The sequence below is a fragment of the Eutrigla gurnardus genome, assembly GCF_963514095.1.
Source record: "Eutrigla gurnardus genome assembly, chromosome: 24".
NCBI classification, from domain to species: Eukaryota; Metazoa; Chordata; class Actinopteri; order Perciformes; family Triglidae; genus Eutrigla; species Eutrigla gurnardus.
This window is the reverse complement of record NC_139935.1, coordinates 7,412,186-7,436,114: the sequence shown is the minus strand read 5'-3', so window position 1 is coordinate 7,436,114 and position 23,929 is coordinate 7,412,186. Positions and strand designations below refer to the sequence as shown.

Sequence of the window (23,929 nt, the reverse complement as noted above, 5' to 3'; positions counted from 1 at the left end):
GATGCATCGCTCCCTCGCCACCAATCAGAGACGAGTTCAGACCGACGTGTTCGGAGGACGACGAAACACAAACAGTGTGGATGATATCATTTTCCTAACTTAAAACGTGGTGTTATATGTTTGTGGAAAGGCTGTCTACCTGCATCACCGAGGTCTACAGGTCGACATCTGCCTGTCTCCCTGCATCCAGATGAGCTGGTTGTCATGTGACCCAGCATACATGTACTTCAACCGCCTTTTCATCTCTGACAAGAGGGTCAGGACACATCTCCACACCAATACACTCGGCTGCTTGAGTGAAGATCTGTGTCACGATCAAGCCTTTGTAGGAAAACACATCTTTAGGAATATATTAGTGAGGAACACTTCCACATACTGGAGGTGATCTGATGTGAGCTGGGGGACAGAAATCATCGATCGCCTCATCAAATAATCGGTTTCACCATCGGCTGAGGCTGGAGGACGAGACGTGGAGGATTTAGGGGAAGACAACGGCGGAGCTGGGATTATGACGCAATGAAAATGTCACGCGTCCTGAAGATGGACTCCAAACAATCGCACATAAACAGCTGCTTCGGTGACACCCCCTGCTGTGTTTCTTATTAATTCATTAAACTTGTCAATATAGAGTTCCTATCTGCAGTTATGTGAAGTCAACCAGTTGTTTGTCGCTGTTTTTATTATGAACCACAGGACTATCTTGCTTCCAGCGTCCCCGCCTCGGGACAGATAAAGGAATCAAGTCTCCGACTCTGGAGCCGCTGCATCCCTGAGAGGGAATCATGGCTCCCGCTTGGTTTCCCTCAATCCGTTCCAAGGTGCTCCTTATTATTCCTGCCTGATTGATACGCACCGGCGGGGCTCGACGGCAGAGCGGTAAATTCAAGATGCCGCCCCCTCGCTCGGAGACGAGACGTCAAAGAGCGTCCATCTTTGCCTGATCCTTCACAGACTGTTATCTGTCTCCCCCAGCAGCACTCCCTCCCCACTTCAATGCCTCTGATGCAGTTTAATCACTGGGCCATTCATCACAGTATGTCCTCAATGACTATCAGCTCCATTTAGCATTGCATCGTCCCGATGGAGTAAACCAGGAAGGATAACGCGTTTTGTTCAGGAGCTTCCTGGAGTTTGGTCGACTACGAGTGTGATCAATATGGATCACGGAGCTAATGCGCCCTTAGGATTTGACCTGGTTTTTCCCATAGGGAAGTCACACACACACACACACACACACACACACACACACACACACACGATACACACTCGTGAAGTTCAGAGGAAGCTGGATCGAGGTCGCGTGACGGATCAGACCAAGCCACACTTAAGAAATCGGTTGTTTTCTCTTGTTTCTAGACCAAAACGAGGGGGAAAGAAGAAGACGGACAGAAAGAATTGGGACTCCGCGGAGTCAAACCCCCCGAGGGCATCCGGGACTCGCATCCCGCTGACCGGCGTCCACCGAACCCTGACAGGGTGAAGCCAATCAACGCTAACACACAGGAAAACCACTGGGATGTCACAGCGGAGCCGAGGCAGGCCACGGCAGGACGTTTCCCCCCCGATTGTGTAGCTCTGTAGCATGGAGTGATTAACAAAGCTCCAGATTTGCAGGACAACATATTAAATGGGGTTGCAATTATAAATCGGAACAAGGACGTCCTGAAAACAACACTTTAGAAATGGGGACTTCTTTGAAATCAAGGATGCATCTAATACACTCCTATTTTTCTGAGGAATTTGAACATGTTTTGTCAACGAGGCATCCTCAACACCAACTTGGCCGAGGACCTGGGTTTCTCAGGTCCACCCCTGATCTGGTTCCGGTCTTAAAGTCTTTACAACAGTGCAGTGTTTCCCCCGCAAAGCCTTCTACCACACACCAAATCCCACACTTTAAAGTTTATTTAAAGTTTCTTGAAATATTCATCAGTTCGCCTTTCAAATATTTATCAGTTGCTTTTTCCCAAATATTTCAGTTCCTTTTTTCCGGTTTGAGCCACTGCACTTATTATGAAGGAACAGAGCGGCTAGTTGTTCGTCTGGGTGTACGAACAACGAAGGGGGCGGGGCCTAAATGGGATCACGGGAAAAACACTCCTCTAAGAAATAATCCTCTATATACAGATGATCATTTCTAATTTAAATAATGAGATTTTCCTCTGTGGTCCTTTAAATTATTTGTTTGCAAAGCAATTAAAGTATGTTTTAGTGCCATTTTAACATGATATTATGAATCGCGATCATTACGGACAGGATTATTATGACGTGAATTCTTTATATCGTCCCACGCCTGGCGGAACAATCGCTGGTGTTCCTTTCATAAAGAGAACAGAGCGTCTTGCGTTATCCTCCGGGGGTGGGAGGGATGTGAGTGGGAGAGTTCATGTCTAATGAAGGGGTTTCTTGTTTTGCTGCTATCCAACAATTAACAACGCATTTTGAAGGAATCTGTTTATTTAGTCTACATCTTCCCACTGCTGTGGGCGGGGAGGAAATGGAGCGCTCCAGATGCTCGACGGAGCCTCTGTCCTCATCTCAGTTCTCAATTGTGCTGCCATAACGCTAAATAAAGTTAATTATCGCCTGTTAATACCAACCAGCACTTGTGTTCTATTCCTCCATCCTGATTGGCTGGGGAAAGGTAATCCGAGGACTTCTCAGACGTCTCTTTCATCACATCCAGCCCTAGGCTTCCGCTAAATTGCGTTGATTTCCCTTCATATCAGCTCACTTCTACTGAAAAAAAAAAGAAAGTAATTTACTGTTGCTTTTCAACGCGAGCTTCAGTTTGAGACAAAAGCGTCGGTTTCATCTGTTGAGTCAATAGGTTGGTGTGTTTTGTAAGCAGCGGTGTAATAAGCAGGATCCTGAGGGAAGGAAGTCAGCGTGGTAAATAAACCCCCTTCAGTGTTATGAAGCTCTGTTTACTCGCTGAATCATCTTCAGTCGCAGCAGTGACCAGTTTGCCGTGCTTTTATTGTGAAAATCCAAACAAACAGGGGTTTAAATCAACACCTAGACCAATAGAACGCAATTCAATATCATGAATCAGGATGATTGTGTGTTTTCCAGAGTGACTGTGCATCTCCTGTTGGCTCCTCTGAGTCCAAGACTACAAAAACAACCTTAATGAACTACAACTTCAACTCCATCTCAAATTGGATTTACCCCAAATGCACTTCTGCTGAATGACTGCATGCTAATTTCACTGTGTCAAACACACAAAAAAGATAAAAAAAAGGTGTTTCTTACTTGATGTCTTGCATCATTTTTATAGATGAATACTGATAATAATAAGACAAGTGCAGGAATGACATTGAGTCAAGCCTTTCTTTGTCATAGAATCCTTCATGAGCAGATGTAGTCTTAAATAATAAAAGGCAAGGCTGACAGTCAAAAAAAAAGAGCCTAAATTGCTTTTATATCTGGGAATATTTAACGTTGCTAGGCAACAGTCAAAACTCAACATCTGGTGATCGGGTGAGTTCGGAGATAAAACACTTTCATTATCATGTGCGGCTCTGTTAATATTTTCAAAGAAGCCCGGTCGTGATCGTCGGAGAGAGGATCGTCGAGCAGGAGAATATAATATGTGAGTTTATTGCCGGAGATTGGATCGGCCCGTTGTATCACACATGATGAAAAGCTGCCTCCGCTTAGCCCACCGCTCTTCTTCTCTCAAGGCCAAACATTCTGCTTGGACTTCAAGTCGTCCTCCTCGCTATTTTCTCATTACAGCACGTCAGGCTCCCGTTTGCAGCGGATCATGTTTTATGGCATCTGATCAGTTCTCCGAGAATTCAATATGCATCCGAGTCCAGAGGCCTCATTTATAAAACACTGCATATGATTCATGTTCAACGTGAACATTGGCTCTAAAGCCCCAAAATGTCATGCAGTTAATTAAATGTAGAATCAGATTCATAAAACCGTCTAGTCCACCTGTCAATGTGCCGACGTGGATCAGACTCGGATCCCAGACTTTTATCCTAGACTCGTGTCCTAGACTTGTATCCTAGACGTGTATCCTAGACTTGTATCCCAGACTTGTATCCTAGACTTGTAGCCCAGACTTGTATCCTAGACTTGTATCCCACACTCGTAGCCCAGACTTGTATCCTAGACTTGTATCCTACACTCATATCTTAGACTTGTGTCCTAGACTTGTATGCTACACTTGTAGCCCAGACTTGTATCCTAGACTTGTATCCTACACTCATATCTTAGACTTGTATCCTAGACTCGTATACCAGACTTGTATCCCAGACTTGTATCCCAGACTCGTATACCAGACTCGTAGCCCAGACTTGTATCCTAGACTTGTATCCTAGACTTGTATCCCAGACTTGTATCCTAGACTCGTAGCCCAGACTTGTATCCTAGACTTGTATCCCAGACTTGTATCCTAGACTCGTAGCCCAGACTTGTATCCTAGACTTGTATCCTACACTCGTAGCCCAGACTTGTATCCTAGACTCCTATCATAGACTTGTATCCTACACTTGTAGCCCAGACTTGTATCCTACACCCGTAGCCCAGACTTGTATCCTAGACTTGTATCCTACACGTGTATCCTAGACTTGTATCCTACACTCGTAGCCCAGACTTGTATCCTAGACTCGTATCATAGACTTGTATCCTACACTTGTAGCCCAGACTTGTATCCTACACCTGTAGCCCAGACTTGTATCCTAGACTTGTATCCTACACTTGTATCCTAGACTTGTATCCTACACTCGTATCCCAGACTTGTATCCTAAACTTGTATCCTGCACTCGTATCCCAGACTTGTATCCTAGACTTGTATCCCAGACTTGTATCCTAGACTCGTAGCCCAGACTTTTATCCTAGACTTGTATCCCAGACACGTAGCCCAGACTTGTATCCTACACTCGTAGCCCAGACTTGTATCCTACACCTGTAGCCCAGACTTGTATCCTACACTTGTAGCCCAGACTTGTATCCTACACCTGTAGCCCAGACTTGTATCCTAGACTTGTATCCTACACTCGTAGCCCAGACTTGTATCCTAGACTTGTATCTCAGACTTGTATCCTAGACTTGTATCCTACACTCGTAGCCTAGACTTGTATCCCAGACTCGTAGCCCAGACTTGTATCCTAGACTTGTATCTCAGACTTGTATCCTAGACTTGTATCCTACACTCGTAGCCCAGACTTGTATCCTAGACTTGTAGCCCAGACTTGTATCCTAGACTTGTATCTCAGACTTGTATCCTAGACTTGTATCCTACACTCATAGTCTAGACTTGTATCCTAGACTTGTAGCCCAGACTTGTATCCTAGACTTGTAGCCCAGACTTGTATCCTAGACTTGTAGCCTAGACTTGTATCCTACACTTGTATCCTACACTCGTAGCCCAGACTTGTATCCTAGACTTGTATCCTACACTCGTAGCCCAGACTTGTATCCTAGACTTGTATCTCAGACTTGTATCCTAGACTTGTATCCTACACTCGTAGCCTAGACTTGTATCCCAGACTCGTAGCCCAGACTTGTATCCTAGACTTGTATCTCAGACTTGTATCCTAGACTTGTATCCTACACTCGTAGCCCAGACTTGTATCCTAGACTTGTAGCCCAGACTTGTATCCTAGACTTGTATCTCAGACTTGTATCCTAGACTTGTATCCTACACTCATAGTCTAGACTTGTATCCTAGACTTGTAGCCCAGACTTGTATCCTAGACTTGTAGCCCAGACTTGTATCCTAGACTTGTAGCCTAGACTTGTAGCCTACATTTGTATCCCAGACTCGTAGCCCAGACTTGTATCCTAGACTTGTATCCTAGACTCATATCCCTGTGTGTGTCTGTGTGTGTGCGTGTGTGTGTGCGTGTGTGTGTGTGTGTGTGTCTGTGGGAGAGTAAACCGTTTTTGGCCACAGTGAAAATGTTGTCTTTGAACGTCAAAATGCCAACAGATATGGATCGAAAGCAGAATATTTTGCGAGGTAGAACATTACAATACTGGCCGATCGATACGTTGTGACTTTTGGAACAAAAGGACAGACAATTACAGAGACGAGACTAACTTTCTGCAATCAGAGCAATACTACCCTGAATGTCAAGATTATAAGTCTGATGATAATTTCATCAGCAGGTTCCCATGGAGTCTGGCTGTCTCCGGATTGCTCTTTTTAAATGGAATACAAACAGCACTGCTGGTGTGAAGGTCTATGATAACTTGGATCTACAATAAACCTTCCTCCAAAACGACTTTTCCCTTGTAGTCAAACACTGACATGCTGGTACAATAGATGGACGTACTAAATTTAGAGAAAAAGCTGATTAACTGGAGGGAAACAACGGCGTTACGCCTGAGCTGAGCCGGAGAGAATCTCCTCGCCACGGCGACGCCAACCGCTGTCTGTCTCGATCGCCGAGAGCTTTCATTTGCTTAATCCGAGCTGATCCACGGGCCGCCAACAAAGCGTCCGCACCTGGACCTCCTTATGACACAATGTGTGTGTGACATGACAGAGACAGAAGGCAATCAACTCACCATATCGATGGACGACACGGGGCCGATGCTGTTGACGTAGATGCCCACATCGATGACTGTAGGTTTTACTGCAAGAGCCAGAAGGGAGAAGAGTGAGTGACGGCGGCTGCACATATTGGAGACGTAAACATGCAATCATTCCATTTTATTTGTCATATACAGCCCGTGTTTTCATGCTGCCGGCGTGTCCGAGGACAAAACTCACATCGCTAATCAGGTTAAAACAGAGGTTATCATCAGTCAATGCCTCGACAGATCCTCCCCTCCCAATCCACCCCGAGAAGGAAGATTTACTTCTGGAATCAGAAAAGCTGGTGCATCCTGGAGCAGTTACCATGCGTTTCCATGGCGATTAATAGCATTACCAGGGAGTCTGTAGTATCTCAGGCTAATTCAGCTTGGCAACGACGTTTGCTTCTCGGAAAAGTAAATTGGAGCGACAGAAACGGTGGATTTGTAACAAACTTAAATGCAAAAAAAAAAGGGGGTTTTGTTTGAAAAACACAGGTTTCCGTGCAGCGCTCTGGCTTTTTGGTGACCTATTTGTTGTTTTTATAAAACCTCCCGCGTCCTTGTGTGATAATGTCACACAGCATGTTTTCTCAGAACACGCCTCATGTAAATGAACCGTTTGTCCATCACCTGCTGTTTACTGGGCTAATTGTTTTCATCCAACCAGCAAGATGGAGGATCTTTACTCCCTGCCTCTTCTCAATCTCTAACCAACACACATATACACAAACACACATATACACTCCCATTAAGAGTAAGCAGCCTCAAAGTCAATTCGTCCCACAAAGTAAACACCGAACGAGGAGAAATCTGTTCCCAGATATCACACGTTCACAAAAACACGCTTGAATATACTGTATTTTGCCCGTCTCCCTCTCTCCCACTCTTCACACCACAGGACGCTGGAGCCCTAACTGCACTTCTATGACGGCACATCGACCGGACCCGCCGACAGCCTTCTCCCTTAAGAGCGCTATTAAACACATCGACTGCAGAGCCTCCTCCAGACAACAGTGTAAATGGACATTGAGCACTTATGGTTACAATGCACAGAATGAGGTCAAGCGTGGCGCTGAGTGAAAGCGCTTGTACATCGACTGTGAGATAGTGTTTTATCCATATATATATATATATATATATATATATATGCAAAAATAACCCTATATATATAGGGTTATTTTTGCAGAACAGCGATCAAGCGGTCTGGCTGGTAAATGGGGGGAAGCGAGGAGGGCGAGGCTCCGTTCACGGTCATGCTGCGTGCAGGAAAGGTTAGACGTTTTCGCTGTGAAGTGAGTCAGAAAGGTCTCTGTGGGAAGTCCTTAAAGTGGGGAGTCTTGTTGGAAGGGGGAGCCTAAAATAAGTTAACTCAAGGGTGCTGTGTTTTATGCACACATGAGATATTTCATAGCTTGCATTTTTAAAGTAGTCCTCCTCTGCTTCTTTTATCTAAATGTTTGGTTTCTGTACTTATGCTGTGTTCACACCAAACGTGAAGCAAATATTTGGGTCACTCAAGCTTGAGGGGAGGCGGGGCTTGTATAGAAAGCCACACATCGGCTGGTTTACTACAGTGGTAAGAACCCCAAATAAACAATTTGGCTGTGATTTAATTGCATAAAAAGGATGAAAACTGCCCACAGACTTCTTTTTCCCTGCAGAGAAGGTTGTCTTCCAGCAGTGTTTTTGACCCTTGACCTCCATCTGCAACGCTGCTCCTCTATCCAATAAGAGGAGTTCTGCAGAGCAGCTTCCAGGTGTGAATATGAGAGAAGTGGACGCTGAGAGAGAACAAATATCTTCACAGCGGGTCGGCAGAGAGTAAGCCATAAAATGAACAATGACTTTAATTGGGATCCATTTAGCCAATTAGGAGCCCTGAACGACGTTCATGTGATCTAATGATGCTGTCACATGTTGAGAAACGTGGCGTTTAATGGATCCATGACCCACGTTGCGTTAGTTTTAATGGCTCTTCACGGTTCGTCGACATGGAAGACGCTACATTGTTAGATTATGAACGCCATCATCGCCGTGCACGCCGCCGCGTTCACGTGTGCACATCTGCGCGTCGCGTCCCCGGGGACCCGCCGTGCCGAGCCACTGATGCAAGGAGTTTTCAGTGAGCGAAAGGCCTGCTGGGAGGCGTCGAGTCGATTCCAACAGCATGTTCTGCTCCATCAGCTGGACAATGAGGGACAACAATGCAGACGCTGAAATGCTTATAATGTCTTACTTAAAGGAGTTGTTGTGTATATTCATGTCCAATCTGTTTGTTTATCAGTGATATCATTGCATTGAATGTTATTGCATAATATTGCACATTTTCCTGACATTGTGCAGGCCCACATTCATCCAGATTCTGTTCATTCCTGCTTTTAATTAATACACATGACCAGGGTTTTCTCTTGGCGTCCCTCAGGGTTGGCATCCCTCTGCTTTCGGATACTCTCTGGCACTATTACCGCATGGGCATCGAGCCCAAGTTCCAGCTCAGACGTCTTCATTGTCCGTCGGGAGTCGAGTCTGGCGTCGAAGGCTCGTCGGACAATACGCAATTAGGACGATGCATTCATTGCTCATTCAGGCTCGTCCCAGCATGCAGCGGGAAACCCCATGACACACTGCCAGAGACGCACAACACTCACACATTTGGTCATTAGAGACTCGTCCAGCACATCTGCAAGCCCTTGGATCGTGAGGCGGAAAAACACCTGGAGGGAACCGAGGTGATAGCGTCCCTCCGTTGGGAGCCTTTTACAGTAAAAAAGACCACCGGAGTGGAAGCATGGGGCGGAATGCTGATTCGTTGCAGCATTTGGAAACTGGGACAAGCTGAAATTCACACCCCAGCAGATAATCAAGGTGGAGGATGACTCTCGGAATCTGCATAAGACGTGTTCCGACAGACAATCAGCATTACGGAGTCACAGTAATCACCACTTCTTCACTTTTTGGATCCGCGGCGTTTCTTCCAGCAAACACAAAAGCAGAGCCGACCTGACATATGTCCAAATAACGCGCGGCAGATTCGTGCCGGATGGTGACTCGACTGCAAAACAGAACATTCCAGATAGATTTGCCTTTTAGTTTATTTCTTTTTTTATCCTTCTGTCTGAGAGCCTGTTTTGCTCCCTTTCATCTCTAAAGGAGAAAAAAATAAGTTTTAAAGAACGTCTAATCAATACGGGATGAAACTAAAACATCCACCTATCAAGCCAATTTCCCACTTCTAATGGAGACAACGAGAGCCCTTCCTCCTCCTCTTCATCTTCCTCCTCCTCATCTGGCTTTTTAGAAAAGCACGACAGGCCCCATCTGTATTAAGACATTACCCTGTGGGCCTCGATGAGGAGGAGAGAGCTTTTATGCCTGTGTGGCCTGGCTGGCAAGACAAATGCATTACGCATTGTCAGCCCCTGCACACACACACACACACACACACACACACACACACAGACACACACACACACACACACACACACATCCCAGCTGACCGTTCAGCTCCCATATGTTCGGTGTCCGAGGAGCACTGTCCTGGGAGGCCTCGCTGGGCTGCCAGATGCTGACCAAGCCTCTCGTCTTGAGTCTCCCTTTCAAAATAAAAGCACTGGAAATTAATTCATCACGTCCTGTAAACCAAAAGTCATCGACAGTACTTGAATGCCTCTCGCTGTTTGCCTCAGGTGGCTGCGACAAAGAAACATTGTTTGACAAAAGGCTCTCCTACGAAGATAACGTCGCTTTTTGGCATCAGTTTCAACTCGGGTAATCAACCGATTATTCCATCGATTAATCAGTAAAAAATGTGGATTGTATATACACTGTTCATTTCTTAACACATTCGGTCAGTGACTAATAAACAGGAATAAAGATAAGAAAAAAATAAAGAAAACGCTACACATAAACAGACCAGCTGGATGTGACCAAGGAACATATTTAGCTGCATTTCACTGATTCAGCTCCTGTTTCAACATGCAGCATCATAGGAATGCTCCATACATGTCATTTTCCTTTAATCAATAACCCGATGATACTTCATATAGAAATATGGGACTCCCAGATAATAGGTTATTATGTTATATTAAGAGCAGTGGTTTTGTTGCTCATCATTGTGTCTGTCACCTCAAAATACTACAAACTCTATGTGCCTCGGCTGCTGTTGCTATGGAGATGGAGCCAGCCCGAAGCATGAATCGGAGCGAAAATCAAAAACACTCCTCCGTCGAAATTTGCGAACACAACATGGCACAATAATGGCTGAATTAATTACAAAGGAAATAAAATAATGCACCCCGCTATTTAACAGCAAATTGATTCCAGAAGGCACGTGGTGCATGCAGGTAATATGGATCGTTAATACACGGGAACAAACAGTCTCTCTGCTCAGCTATCCTTTTAAGCCACAGCTACGGGTCGCTCAGTTCAAGTCGCTGATGGATTCACGAGAGTGCTGTAATCCATCACTCCGTACTCCATCCACAGCCATCGTACATCGCGTCATGCGTGACCCCTCTGCTCCTGCGTTGCTGTGTGGAAAAAGCCTCGCAGCCCACGTTGCCTTTAGCGTACAGTCTCTGCTGCTCCATATCGCTGATGGAAGTCGGGACGGCTGCTGTGTTCATTTACAGCCATAGTCGTGTAAATACGAGTTGACAACAGGATTATTTGTGTCAGCCCTCTGGTGTCCCCCCCCCCCCCCCCACCCCGAAGTTGTAATCACAAGTAGGTCGTGCAGGCCTTCTTTTTTCCTCCCAAAAAGTCGCCTTCGGCGTGACAGAATGATTAAAACATGTCAACACACGCTGATGAGGCCTGTTTCTCCTCAAAGCCTTTAAACGCTGGAAACAAAACTGGTTTCCAAAAAGCAACAACAGTCTAAATTATGGATTTGATTATGCGTTATAATACTTTTCTTCAATAGAATTCCTTCCATGTAGTGACAGACAACCCGGCAGCTCCTCACTCAAACTGGATCATCTGACCACCTTAAGTCGAGAGCAGCTAATTACACTTCTACGTCTGCAGAGAGGCACTTCAGCCTTGGCTTCACTTTTCAGAAGCAAGGATAGGCTGCATTTTGTCTCCTCAAATGACTCTCGGACAAACAAATATTTAATTTGAGCACACATTGACCCTTTATTAGAGCTCGCCGGGCGTGTTTTAGCAACTGGCTCATTTCATTGGACGGAGATAAAAGATCAGGCGTGCTGAGGAGACGGTAAAAAAAACTCATATATTCTCCTCGCGAACGCACAGAAAAGTAATGCAAGTCGGAATGAAAAGGCTTTCCCATCAGTCTGATATTGACCGGCTGTGTGGGTGTGTTTGTGTGGAGGGGGGGGGGGGGGGGCTGAGAGCACATGCTGTACTGTACCAGCTTGTATTCAGCTGCCTGAATCAAATCTAATAGATCTGGAGAAGGGGAAGGATTTCTCCTCCCTCGGAGGTTTAATGAGAAGCAGGCAGAGGGAAAGGTCTCAGTGCTTATGAATGGCCACCAGGCAATCGAACAGCTAACAGCAAGCAATAACCCTGCCAAATAGGATCGGAGAGGGGGGGGGGACTCGTTTCACACAAACACACATTTATGCACGCGCTAAATGATAGATTTGCGCTACTCACTTTCCGTTAATGAAGTAATCCGCTCCGATACCTGCTTTCTCTCGTTTATTGTGTTAATTACTTTGTCAACTGACTGGATTGAAAGTGTGAGCCTAAAGCCACGACTCGGACGTTAAAAAGACATTTTAAATTATGTTACAAAAAAGTGGCTTTTTGGATCGGCTCTTTGGTTTTCCAGGATATTGATGGAATATATTAATAACAACAATGCAATAAGCTTTGGGCGTCTGCCGTTAGAGTTTGATGCTTTAATCTCTTCGATGGGGAAATAAACAGAATATTAGGTGCTTGATTCACACGCAGCCATATTGCTGGACTGTCACTGCAACTTCTTCCACAAGCAACTTCTTCACTTTATCATACAAAAAAACTGAGAAGACACGTTGGAGATTTAATTACTGTGTGTCCATCAGGTAAACAATGAATTATGCATTATGTTGCTCCCCTGGTGCGACCACAATAGAAACTGTCCAATAGCAAATAAGCTAATCATGTGGAGGATGAGATTTTTTTTTTTCCCAGCTGAGCTTTCAGCAAGATGACACTCATAAAAAAGGACATATATAAAAAAAATCTAACAAAGAAATAGAAATGGTTATATAAGGATTACCTTTTGATGTATTCATTTATTTGGTCATAATAAAAATTTTGAGAAGGCACTGTCCAATCACAGCTTCGGGGCATGGCCGTGGGCGGGTCTTGATCCACTAAGTGGACTCAGATGCAGGATTTCACGATAGCAGCTATGTGATTTAAGCATCATTTTAACATCGTCCTCAAAAGCAGCATGAAACCCAAAAACGCAGCTTCAACACAAAAGCTCATCTGATTGGCTCTCCATCGCGGCGGCACTAAATGACTCAGCTTAGCCGGGAAGACCGACCACACAGGTGCAGGCTGACCTTTCCCTTTGTAAATTCAACGTCTACCCAGCCCTCCCAAATCCCCGGCTCAGCGCCGCTGCTCGGCCCGGACTGAAGAGGACATGGGAGACGCAGATGGAAATCGATTAAATGGTTAGAGCTCACAGGGATGAGAAACGTGTCAGCCATGATCCGGACCCAGCTTGGTCTTATTACCACCTAATGCACTTCACTTTGGTATCTGCCCTCCCCCAACTTTAAAAGGCTGCTGGGCCATTCCTTTGTGGATTCTCATTAACTCGGCAATGCCGGAGGAATGAAAGGCGCTCCGCAATCTCTTTGACGATGAGTTAAACATTTTAGGGGAAGTTCCTGGTCAAGGCTTGCCGTTTGTTTCTTTTTTTTTTGAAGCGGCACAGGAAACTGCATTCATTTACAAATATTACACTCACTTGCAAGGTATAAAAGTTTTTTGGGGAAATAAATTTGTAATTTATTTGCTAATTAATGCAGCAAGGTTTTCCACAAATATGAATGAGATCTTCTCACCTGTTATTAAAAACACAACACGCAGAAGACGAGACATCACATTGCATAAAGCTGACTTGATTGATCCTAAATTTTCCTAATTTTTAACGTGAAAAAAAGTCCTGATTCCCTCCAACACAAACCTACAGCTGAAGAGACATTTGCATCATAGAGCTCATAAAAGGTTACTCTGTGTGTGTGTTTGAGCTCTATGATGCGTGTGTGTGTGTGTGTGTGTGTGTGTGTGTGTGTGTGTGTGTGTGTGTGCCAGAAGCTCCAGCACCTTCCTCCCTGAGGTGATTGTCAGCTCCGCTATCCCGGCTACCTGAGACGCGAGGAGGCCCGTTTGCCAGGATCTGAGCTCCTCTTCATCTAATGAAATGTCACTGGGATTGAAATATCGAGGAGGCTCCACTAGAGGATTGTCCTTTCAGCCGGTGAGGTGTCACCGCTGTGCCAAATGTCAGCTCCGTGACGATCAAGGGGAAGGGGGCCTGCCAGGACCGAGCCGGCCTCAAAGCCACCCCAGATCTGAGCCGGGTTCCTCCGGCGGAAACGCTCCAGATTTGAGCTCTACCATGATAACGAGTTAGAGAGCTTTTATTTATTTTATTTATGATCATCTCAATAACGGACATCCATTTTAATCCTATATGGTCCTATCCTTACTGAGATCATTCACAGAATGTGAATCTGTGAATAAATAAAAGCTATTTGAACACAACAACAAATGATGATTCATTACTGATACATTACAGACGAAACAATGAGTCCATTACTTGAGAAATTAATCAGATTAATCGATGATGAAAGTAATTAGTTGCAGCCCTTGTTAATTAATCACCCTCAACCAAGCAACAACAACATATATCACAAGGAAATATGATGATTTCTCATGAAGCTATCCACCTGGAACAGACATTTAAATATGCTGATTTGAATGCAGGAATATTAATAGTTTTACCGGATAAAATGTTTGGAGTTGGCCTACTTCTTCTCCCACTGTTAGAGACGGGGAGAACAGCTGGGTCCTAACAGCTGTAGATTTAGTACGATGTTTAGATATGAAATTATGTTGTCCGAAGTCATATTTTTCATGACTTTTACCGTGTGGTATTAATAGTTTCACTTCAATGTGGAGAATTTATCTAAATAACATCTGGATGAACATTTTTAGTGTGACTGGGAAACTTCACTGAAAGATACGATCTTCCCACTTATGAACTCTTTTATTGATATTGGGTGATATTAACTTAGCAGCCGAGACGGATGAGTGATTGATTATGATGATTATTTTTAATAAAAAGAGAGCTTTACAGTTTTAACACTCAAGTGGGTTCGGATATTACATCCGAAAACATCATTTTATGGGGAAGTAGGGTCATTTTCTCATAGAGTTTTAAGGCACTTCAGCATTGGCTTCACTTTTCAGAACCGCCTGGTTTAAAGTACACAGAAAATAATAAAAACCAAGTCTTTCTGAGGAAAGGATAAGCTCTGCTCTTCTGCCGCTTTAATGCTTTAATAAAACAAAGCATAATTGTAAATATTTGATCAAACAAGGGGGGAAATGTAGTGCTGCTGACATATAATGTACAAGGATATGAGTATGATTCACCGAGACCTAAATCCCATCCCCCTCGTCGCGTGCTTTGCCCTGGAGTGATTGAATCTGACATGACTTGTGAATCAGATCTATGAGGTTTTAATATAGGATGCAAAAGTGGGTCAAAACTCTCAACTTTGGTTCCAAAAAGCCTCGAATCTGGACCGCAAAACACGGACATGAATAATGCGGCAGCGTACAGTAATTGGTGGTAAGTAGGGGGAGGTTTCAAGAGGGAGGGGAGAGACAAAAGAGAAGGGTGATTGAGTGGGAAACAGCTGCGAACCAATGATGTCTGAGCAGCTTTGGGTTCTATTTCTGACACACACCTGGCTTTTATGTGAATCAAAGACGCGTCTTTGCACATCGGCTGTGTGGAAGAAAACCAGTGAACTTATAAAATCACTCTCGCCCACATTTAATTGTAAGTGCCAGACATATTCAGGCAGGCAATAATGGCGGAATATGATTTCATAAACTTGGTCAGACAGCGCCGATCAGCAGCTTGTTAGTTTTGGACAATTAGAGCCTTCAGTCACAGCCGGCGGCCACCATCGCACTGGATTAGCTACCTGGCTGTATTGAAGAGCTGTCAGGCTGATTGAATCTGCACGCCGGCTGACACCGAAGCAACGCGGGGAAACCGGCGTCTTGTTGAGGATTAACGCTTCTGAAGGGAAATCGGGATTTAACTCTGATCGGGGCCAGTAGTTTCACCCGGAAACGTCGAGGGATTTCAAATGAGCAAAGTGCTAATAAGCTTAATCACATGTTTTTGTCATCAAATTCAGAGCAGCCAAGCTGTCATTTCTCTTGCAATCAGTGCTGTGACATCATCGTCCTTGGATGTTTCCATCGCTTCTCTGCCTATATCTATTTGCCAGTTCTTTTATGTTTATTACAAACCAGCTGCTGCTGTTAAATGCATCATTTGCTGGGTTACAACAGCTTCTTTCCCCTCCTGCTGAGAAACACTAGAATGTAACAATATATGTAAAAAGGATTCATCTAGCTGATGGCCGACAGATAAAAGTATCGGATGTCCACATATAGAAATCATAGAAATCATAGAGAAAAAAAGGCTTCTAGTGAGGATTTACAGGAGAAGGAGGGAGTATTAAAGTGTTCTGATGTACTTTTTACACCTTGCCTGCTGTACAGTAAACGTGCGAGGCTGCAGATCCCCTCCACCCCGCTGTGTCCTCAAATCCCTTGTCGAGCACGCACGCCAAACGCCGCGCGCACGAGAGGATCGCACACATCGCACGCGGTGATCACGCCGGGAACCCGAAAGGAAAGTGACACAATAGGGACACAAAAGCATCTCATCTTCATCCGGGGCGGACTGCTTCTCATCGGCCGAGGTGAAGCTCAACACTTCTTGTTCGGCTCGGGGGAAATGCGGGGACGCTTTCTCACAAGTGGACCAGTCACCCACTTTACATGAAGATTAGGCTCGCTGCTGACTGCACAAGGCCGGAAGAGACAGGGGAAAACAAACAGGGGAATAAGATAATAACCCTGTTATGTTGGAGCTTTCTCCTCTTATTTCCTGGAGGTTTCGCTTCACTGCTGTGGAACTACAATGTACTTCTTATCGTTCTTCTCTAGCGCCAACTATTCCCAGAGTGAACGGATCAGTAAGAAGAAATGTGGCTTTTTAAGCAAAGCTGTAAATATATTAATCATCATGTGTGCAATTAAAACCAGCACGTTTTAAAGGGCACATAACATTGTGAGCTAATGGATGACATTTTGCAAAATATGCAATGTTTAAAAAAGGTATTTTGGACAACAACGATTGATTATCACAGAATGTGCATTGCAAATTATTTATCACTTAAAAGTTAACTTGGGAGGGAATTGAGTAGATATAAATAACCCTGCATTCATTTGTGGCAGATGTGCCAGTTTGGGAAATGAGCTTGTTTGTATTCATGGCAAGAAATTTGATATCAGTCTCATGTTTATATGTTAAATGAGGCTGAGTAGCTTAGCTTAGCACACAGGCAGTGGCTCTGAAACATCCCAGCTGTCCATGAATTTATGGCCAATTCAATAGAGAAATCTCAAATATTCTAGCTGCATATTCATAAGAAGACTCATTTTTTGAAAAAGAGGCAAAAGAAAAGGCTTTGTTTGATACCGTATGTGTGTGTGTGACTTTGATTTTGACTAAATCCAGGTGTATCTGGGAAATAAGCCTCACTCTCCCCACTTCAGTAGCGGCTGTCTGCATGCGTGTTTCACAGAGTTTCATCGCAGCGCTTCTTTTCCCCCCACAATGACTTAAATGTCCCAGATCTGTCTCTGACTCGGCAGCCTCCTCTCGTGTGTGTATATCCCGACGTTTGTGCGTGTTTCCTCTGCCTCACATTATCCCGCGAACACATTAACATTTCATGGACGACACTGGAGGTTTGTCAACTGGATCTCATCAAAATTTCATCCTTAATTATAGAAGACGAGCTGGAGGGAGATTCCCCCACCGCAACCCCGACTGAACCGAGAAAATAAATAAATAAGATCCTTCAAGCAGCCTTGTGAAAGCTTGACTTGGTCATTTCAAACAAGCTAAGACGACAAATAAACACTCTAAATGATCTGGAGTTAAGAGTTCCCACCAGTCTTTCCACAAAGTCTTCTAAAAAACTTCATCTCCAGCGTATAACCCTACTAAAAACCCCCAACTGAAGCCACTGCAAATGAAAGTCTTTCAGGCTTGAAGATGGGAGAGCGTCGCCTCAGACTAAGTCTCGATAAAACGACTTCAAAGCCACGAGTCCTGCAGCCGAGGTTGCCAAAGTCGAAAGGTTTCAAAAGCACGCCGACGTGGGTTTGGGAATGAAACGTTTCAGGCCCAAAGAGTTGAAAGAATCCAATGTTACACCCGTGAATCACCCAACTAACTATAAAGAAGTTAAACTGGCTCAGGCCGGAGCAGCTACAGCAAAGTGCTACTTCATTTACAGGAAGTCGTAGAAATAGTTGCAAAAAACACCAGATGTATCGATCTATGTTGTAAATATTGGTGGAAATGTGTATATTCTATTCTGTCTGCACAATATGATTGCTTGTATTTATTTGTTGTTATTATTATTATGAATCAGCTGTTCCCATCATGCCCTGCGCCCCCACCTGATCTCGTGAGGTTATGGCTGGTCGCGTATGCATGACGTCAGAGCACGTCGGATACAAATCTAACCTATGTCAATAAAAACGAAAGAAACTATCAAATGACAAAACAAACGCAAACAACATAATTGGCAGCTGTCAAAACAACGAAGCGTGTACCTTTCTCACGTGATCAGGTCCGGGGGAAAAAGCATCCGGGTACTTCCTCAACAGCAAGTGGCACGGATGTTTGTTTCTTGTCTTTAATCCAAAACATGAACGACGGTTTGTTTCCGGAATCACAGGCGACAACAAAAACAACAACAGCAACAACCCGCTCGACAACACGCCACACAGTCACGGTGCAAAAACACGTGTTGTTGTTTTTTAACGCTAATTGTTCGCTCACTTCGTACCAAAGCCGCTGCAGCCGCGCCACACTGCCAACACGTCTGACGCGCATGCGCCGAGCGACCAATCACAACACCTGTGTTGCCGCAATTGACTACAAAAAACGTAAAAACTAATTCTGGGAGCGCTACCGAGGGAAGGTCGAGCGCCCCCTTGTGGCTCCTTGTCGCACTACCCAGCGATTCAGGTAAAAAAAGAGAACAAAACTGTTGGAAACCAAACTACAGCATCTCAAAAGTTAAGAGACACATTGTGTTTATTCCAAAAAATGTAGAGTAGAGCAATACCCAAATGGTTTCCATGCGTCACAACTGTTCCTCTGCAGCACATTGCTGATTGTAAATGCACAATCCCAAACGCAGGGGAGGAATACAACAAAGCAGAAGCACTGTGATATAAGAAAAATAAAAACAAAACAGCTCCCATAGGGACACAACAAGATCCTAACCACATGACACAATTAAAGCCACTTTACTTTTACTTTTAACACCAGAGACTTTCCAGTTCAGCCCGAGAATCTAACCAGCAACCATTTGATTAGCGTCTGGCCCCCCTGCCGCTCTGAAGAGGACCGATCCCCTCCAAGAAGTTGATTGCACCAGAGGCATGGGAATGAAATGGTAGCAATCAGAGATGGATTTGGACTCCACCTCCCACACACAGAGACCTCCTTATACAGCACGCCATTTAGTGGTATTTAGGGAACGATACCCAATCATATACGTCTCTGTTTCATCGGATCTTTCTCCACCAGGAATCCTGAAAAAAGCCCACGATGTCATGAGATATGGAAAACAGCCCCCACGACCATCCATCTCTCAGAATAATCTCAGGGGTTCATTTAGTTTAATTAGAAATCATCTAATATAGAGATACGTGATTTATCTTGGACAGTAATGGTGGCATGTTTCCAGGAAAGGAAATTATGTCATCGGGAGGCTTCCACACAAACCCACTATCTTGTGGTCAATCAACACTATAAATCAATAGCATGAACAAAACTAACTCTCACACGTGCTTATAACTCCTCTTCATGTCCAAATTTTTTAGTCTTCATATTTTTCACACTGTAAAAATACTCTATTACAATTAAAGTTCCGCATTAAAAACACAAGTAGTTAGTTTAACTTATTTTTTTTAATCACCTGTTCAAATGAGCTTGCACTTGAGGCGATGTTTTCATCATGTAAACTATAAAAATCTGTAATTACTCCGCGGGGCAGCATGTAAGAAACCTGCACCCAGATGTCTCCTGCAGTTAAATCACAGAAACATCACAAATCTCTCATTCAGTCCTGTTATTCCCATTTAAGAAAAAATGCCAAATTGCTATTAACAGCTTGAGCAAAACATCCAATTTAGCATCTTAACATATTACATGAATTTGCATTTAAGCATACAATTAGTTCAACATTCTGCTGCTTAATCCTGGATTGACTTTTCAGGCACTACTCCACCGTGTATCAATGAGATGCTGATCCCTTACAGGTCCACTCGGTCACTCAAAGTTCAGGACCGAGGTTTTCCTGATTGTGGGTCTGCAAACTCTGGTGTTCCATCTCATCTCAAAACGTCATTTGCAAAGGAAACTAACTGCATTCATCATCTTATTTAAACCATGTAACCCTGGTTTGGAAAAGTGCTATGTAAATATATAATAATAAAAAATCAATAAAAAGCCAGACACTCTCCGATATCTGATGCTTAAATGTGAAGAATTTGCTGCTCCCCTGATAGCAAAAAGCCATTTATCTTTGGGTTCGGGAATGTTTCCTGTTGGCAAGATGGCACCCAGAACATGATGTGAGAATGTTTTTCTGACATTTCATTGATTAATGGAGGAAATGACCAATCAGTTGCAGCTGAAGACACATTCAAATACCTTGTATAAACAAATATTATTCATTACAAAACTCCTGCTGTCCAGCCAAACGTTGCCCAAACATACAGTTAAAAAAGAAATCTAGTTGACATCTCAAAGTGTCCAAATATGGCAGCCATATTTACATATATTACAATATCTCACCTCCTGGAGATAGACCTACAAGTCAGAAGACGCTCTAAAAAGCCAGTCACTGCGTTCAGCACCACGGACAGCTCCAGTCCCAACCAATAACAATCAGCACCTCGGACAGCGCCACTAACTCCTTCACTTCATTCAAGCTGTGAACTCCTCAGACCCCGACCTTACCTCCAATGTCCGGCCGCAGCGTCTTGTCGTATTCCTTGAGCAAATTGTTGAGTATACGCGTGGCGTCCTCCTGGTGCGACCTGGGGACCAGCATTTGATTGACGGTGGTGTCGTTGGGATCCTCGTCGTCGGTGCCATATTCCAGTGGATCACAACTGGAAGGAGGGGGGGGGGGTGCAGGAAAACAGAAGGTGGGGGCCGTTAGTCATGTTGATGTGCTCTCCCCATCAATACACATTGTTATAAATACAACTTTGTCAGAATGATTGTCAGATCGCAAAGACATCTATATTTGGGCACAGCAGTCTTTGTGTGTGCGTCTCTCTCTCTCTCTCTCTCTCTCCCTCTGTGTGTGTGTGTGTGTGTGTGTGTGTGTGTGTGTGTGTGGGAAAAGCCCTCAGACCCCCCCACACCATGCATTATCATCCCACCAAATGCGTAATTGCCATTTTAGCCCCACAACTTTTTACAGCTCCAAAGCAAACACACCTCAGCTGTTGATCATGCACACACACACACACACACACACACACACACACACACACACACACACACACACACACACACACACACACACACGGCGCACAAACCCCACTCACCGAGCACCTAGAACGAGAAGTATGAAGAGGACGACCGCAAACTTGCTTGTCATTTTCCCGATCGCAGAAACTGGCGGATGGGAGATCCCGGCGTCGCTGCTGCTGCCTGCCGCGGCTGCTGCGATAAAGTGCCCGTGCAGTAGGTGTGTGACCATCAATCCGCGCGCTCAACTTCCTCATCCGCCCACACACACTTTCTCCTGCGTGTCATCTGCGACCACACAGCGGTCCTCTTCTACCCCCCCCCACCTCCCCGGTCCTCGGAGCTCCGCGCAGGGGGTCCTCCGGGACGCACCTTGGCGATCAATCAGTGTGATCAGTCCAGCGGAGGGGAGACGAATGGACGGGATCCAGCTGCGCCCTCCTCCCACTCTAACGCTTGTGTGGGCAGCAGTGGCTGGGTGACGCTCTCTGCTGCTGCTGCTGCTGCTGCTGCTGCTGGTGATGGTAATGGTGAGCCTTAGGAGACGAGCATCTTGCGTGACTCATGCACGCGCATGCTAAATGCTGTACCTGGACTACATTGCATTATCCAGCTGAAGACCACTATTCCCCCCCTAGGTGTCGTCATGATGAAGAATGGATTTATTTCAGGGGTAATTAGTGAAATCCACTATTTCAAATTATTTACCCACATTTCTAAGTTTGCTGCAACTCATAAAAAACATAATAATAATAGGATATATTTCACTGAATTTTGTTCACCTGAATGATGATCGCCACTGGAATTCATATTCATGCTTTACACACTCAAAACAAGTCATTTCTAGGCCCATAAACGTGTGAGGCTTTTTTTGAGACACACAGCAAACACAGTGAGAGGCTTCGCTGCCCCCTGGTGGCAGAAAACACAAGAGGAACGAGGGCAGGAGTATAAAACACCGTCACTGCAGTGAAGCTCCCCATCCTTCATGAATAACCAACAATTTGGGATTATTAATGCTGACACAACAAATGTCAATCATACTCAGATGATTTACTGGAGTATAAAAATCAGCACCGCAGTGAACAAACATGCATTCAAAGTCTTAATTGAGTCAAAGTACAGAAGAGTTATCAGAAGTACTTAAAAAAATAAAACCTATTGTTCTGCAGGAAAATGTGTTAATACGATAGTCAGAAACAAATAAAGTTAGTTTAGTCCAGTGGTTCCCAACCTAAGGGTTGGGCCCCTCCGAAAGGTCACAAGGTAAATATGAGGGGTCATGAAATCATAAAAAGAAGAAAAATTATACACACATTCTTTTGTATTAGTTTTTTAAATTAAGCAACGTGAGGCATTTAGAAGAAACATTTCCAGGTTACTTATAGAAAGTACACGTTTGTACATAAGTGCAGTACTAACACCACTCCCCATTACCCACTAATAATAAAAAAAACTTAAAAGTGGGTATATTAATAATTGTCAAATAGAATCTAAGAACTGGAAGTCCTGTCATCTATAAAAAGCCGGTCACTCGTACATGGAGTACAGTGATGAAAATAGCTGGAGATAATGACAGGCGTTGGCAGAACTACAACTGGAGCTGTCGTTTCTGGAGAAACAAACAGACTGTGAGGAGAAGAAGTCGATCTTTTTTCCTCGATGTGTGACGAGTGGAACTGGAGCACCGAGGACAGGCTAATTTCATAAAGCAGTCAGATATCAGTAAGGAATCAGCAAAGATGGATACTATAATATGCAGTAGCTTTGTTTAATAATGAATGCCGTCTTTGTTCATCATTTTATTTGATAAGTTTAAGTATAATACATAAAACAAATACGGTACAAAGTATGAATAACACAAATACTATAAGTCCAGCTGTAGCTACAATGGCTTTGCTGCATTTTATGAAAATTTAAGCAAATAATATTCAAAAACAAATCTTTCTTAATACCGAAAAGCATGAGTGACTTCATGCACGTGTCATGGAGGCTCTTTAAGATGACCCCCGTATGTCCGCCCAGTCCAGAGACCCGAGTTCAAAACACTGCTTTGGGGGCAAGTACACATAATCAATCTGAAATTTGTCCCCAACACGCTCCAGCCACAGCTGTCCAGACACTACAGAGGGAAAAAAAAACAAGCATTTGTCACCGGCTGGGCCGGTCGGGGCTTAAATTGGAGTGAAGCGCTTTGCTGTAAGGGGCCCCCCCTGAATGGGTGAAAGTCACTTAAGCGGGACTAAATCCCTTTTCTAACAGATGTATGGCAGATGAGTCTGTCACAGTGGCTGTGGGAAGGAGGGAGGGGTGGGCGGCGTGTCTTGGCTGGCCGTAGCCACGTCAAGACACATAGTCTGTTTATGAAAATAATGTTTTTCTGTATATAATTTGCACTAGCATGTAGCTAATTAGCACTAAATTAGCACGTTATGGGGATCAGCTCCGTGTTCCCAGGCTTCAACATAACCAGCATAGAACCCCGGGAACAGAGATTTCCCCCGCTAAGGCTGATGGGAATGTTTTATC

General features: G+C 44.4%; 1 protein-coding gene across 1 annotated transcript in view; it reads right to left on the bottom strand.

The window, feature by feature from the left end:
- The window catches only part of LOC311010152 (gamma-aminobutyric acid receptor subunit gamma-3-like), a 46,201-nt gene extending 24,427 nt beyond the window's left edge, over window positions 1-21,774 (bottom strand). Inside the window, exons 1-3 of the mRNA XM_084004697.1 lie at window positions 21,478-21,774; window positions 20,879-21,033; window positions 6,529-6,596 (exon numbers count right to left, since the gene is read on the bottom strand). Coding sequence (XP_083860823.1) covers window positions 6,529-6,596; window positions 20,879-21,033; window positions 21,478-21,632 — 378 coding nt within the window. The 5' untranslated portion in view covers window positions 21,633-21,774. The remainder of the gene's footprint in view (window positions 1-6,528; window positions 6,597-20,878; window positions 21,034-21,477) is intronic.
- Between the last annotated feature and the right edge of the window lie 2,155 nt (window positions 21,775-23,929).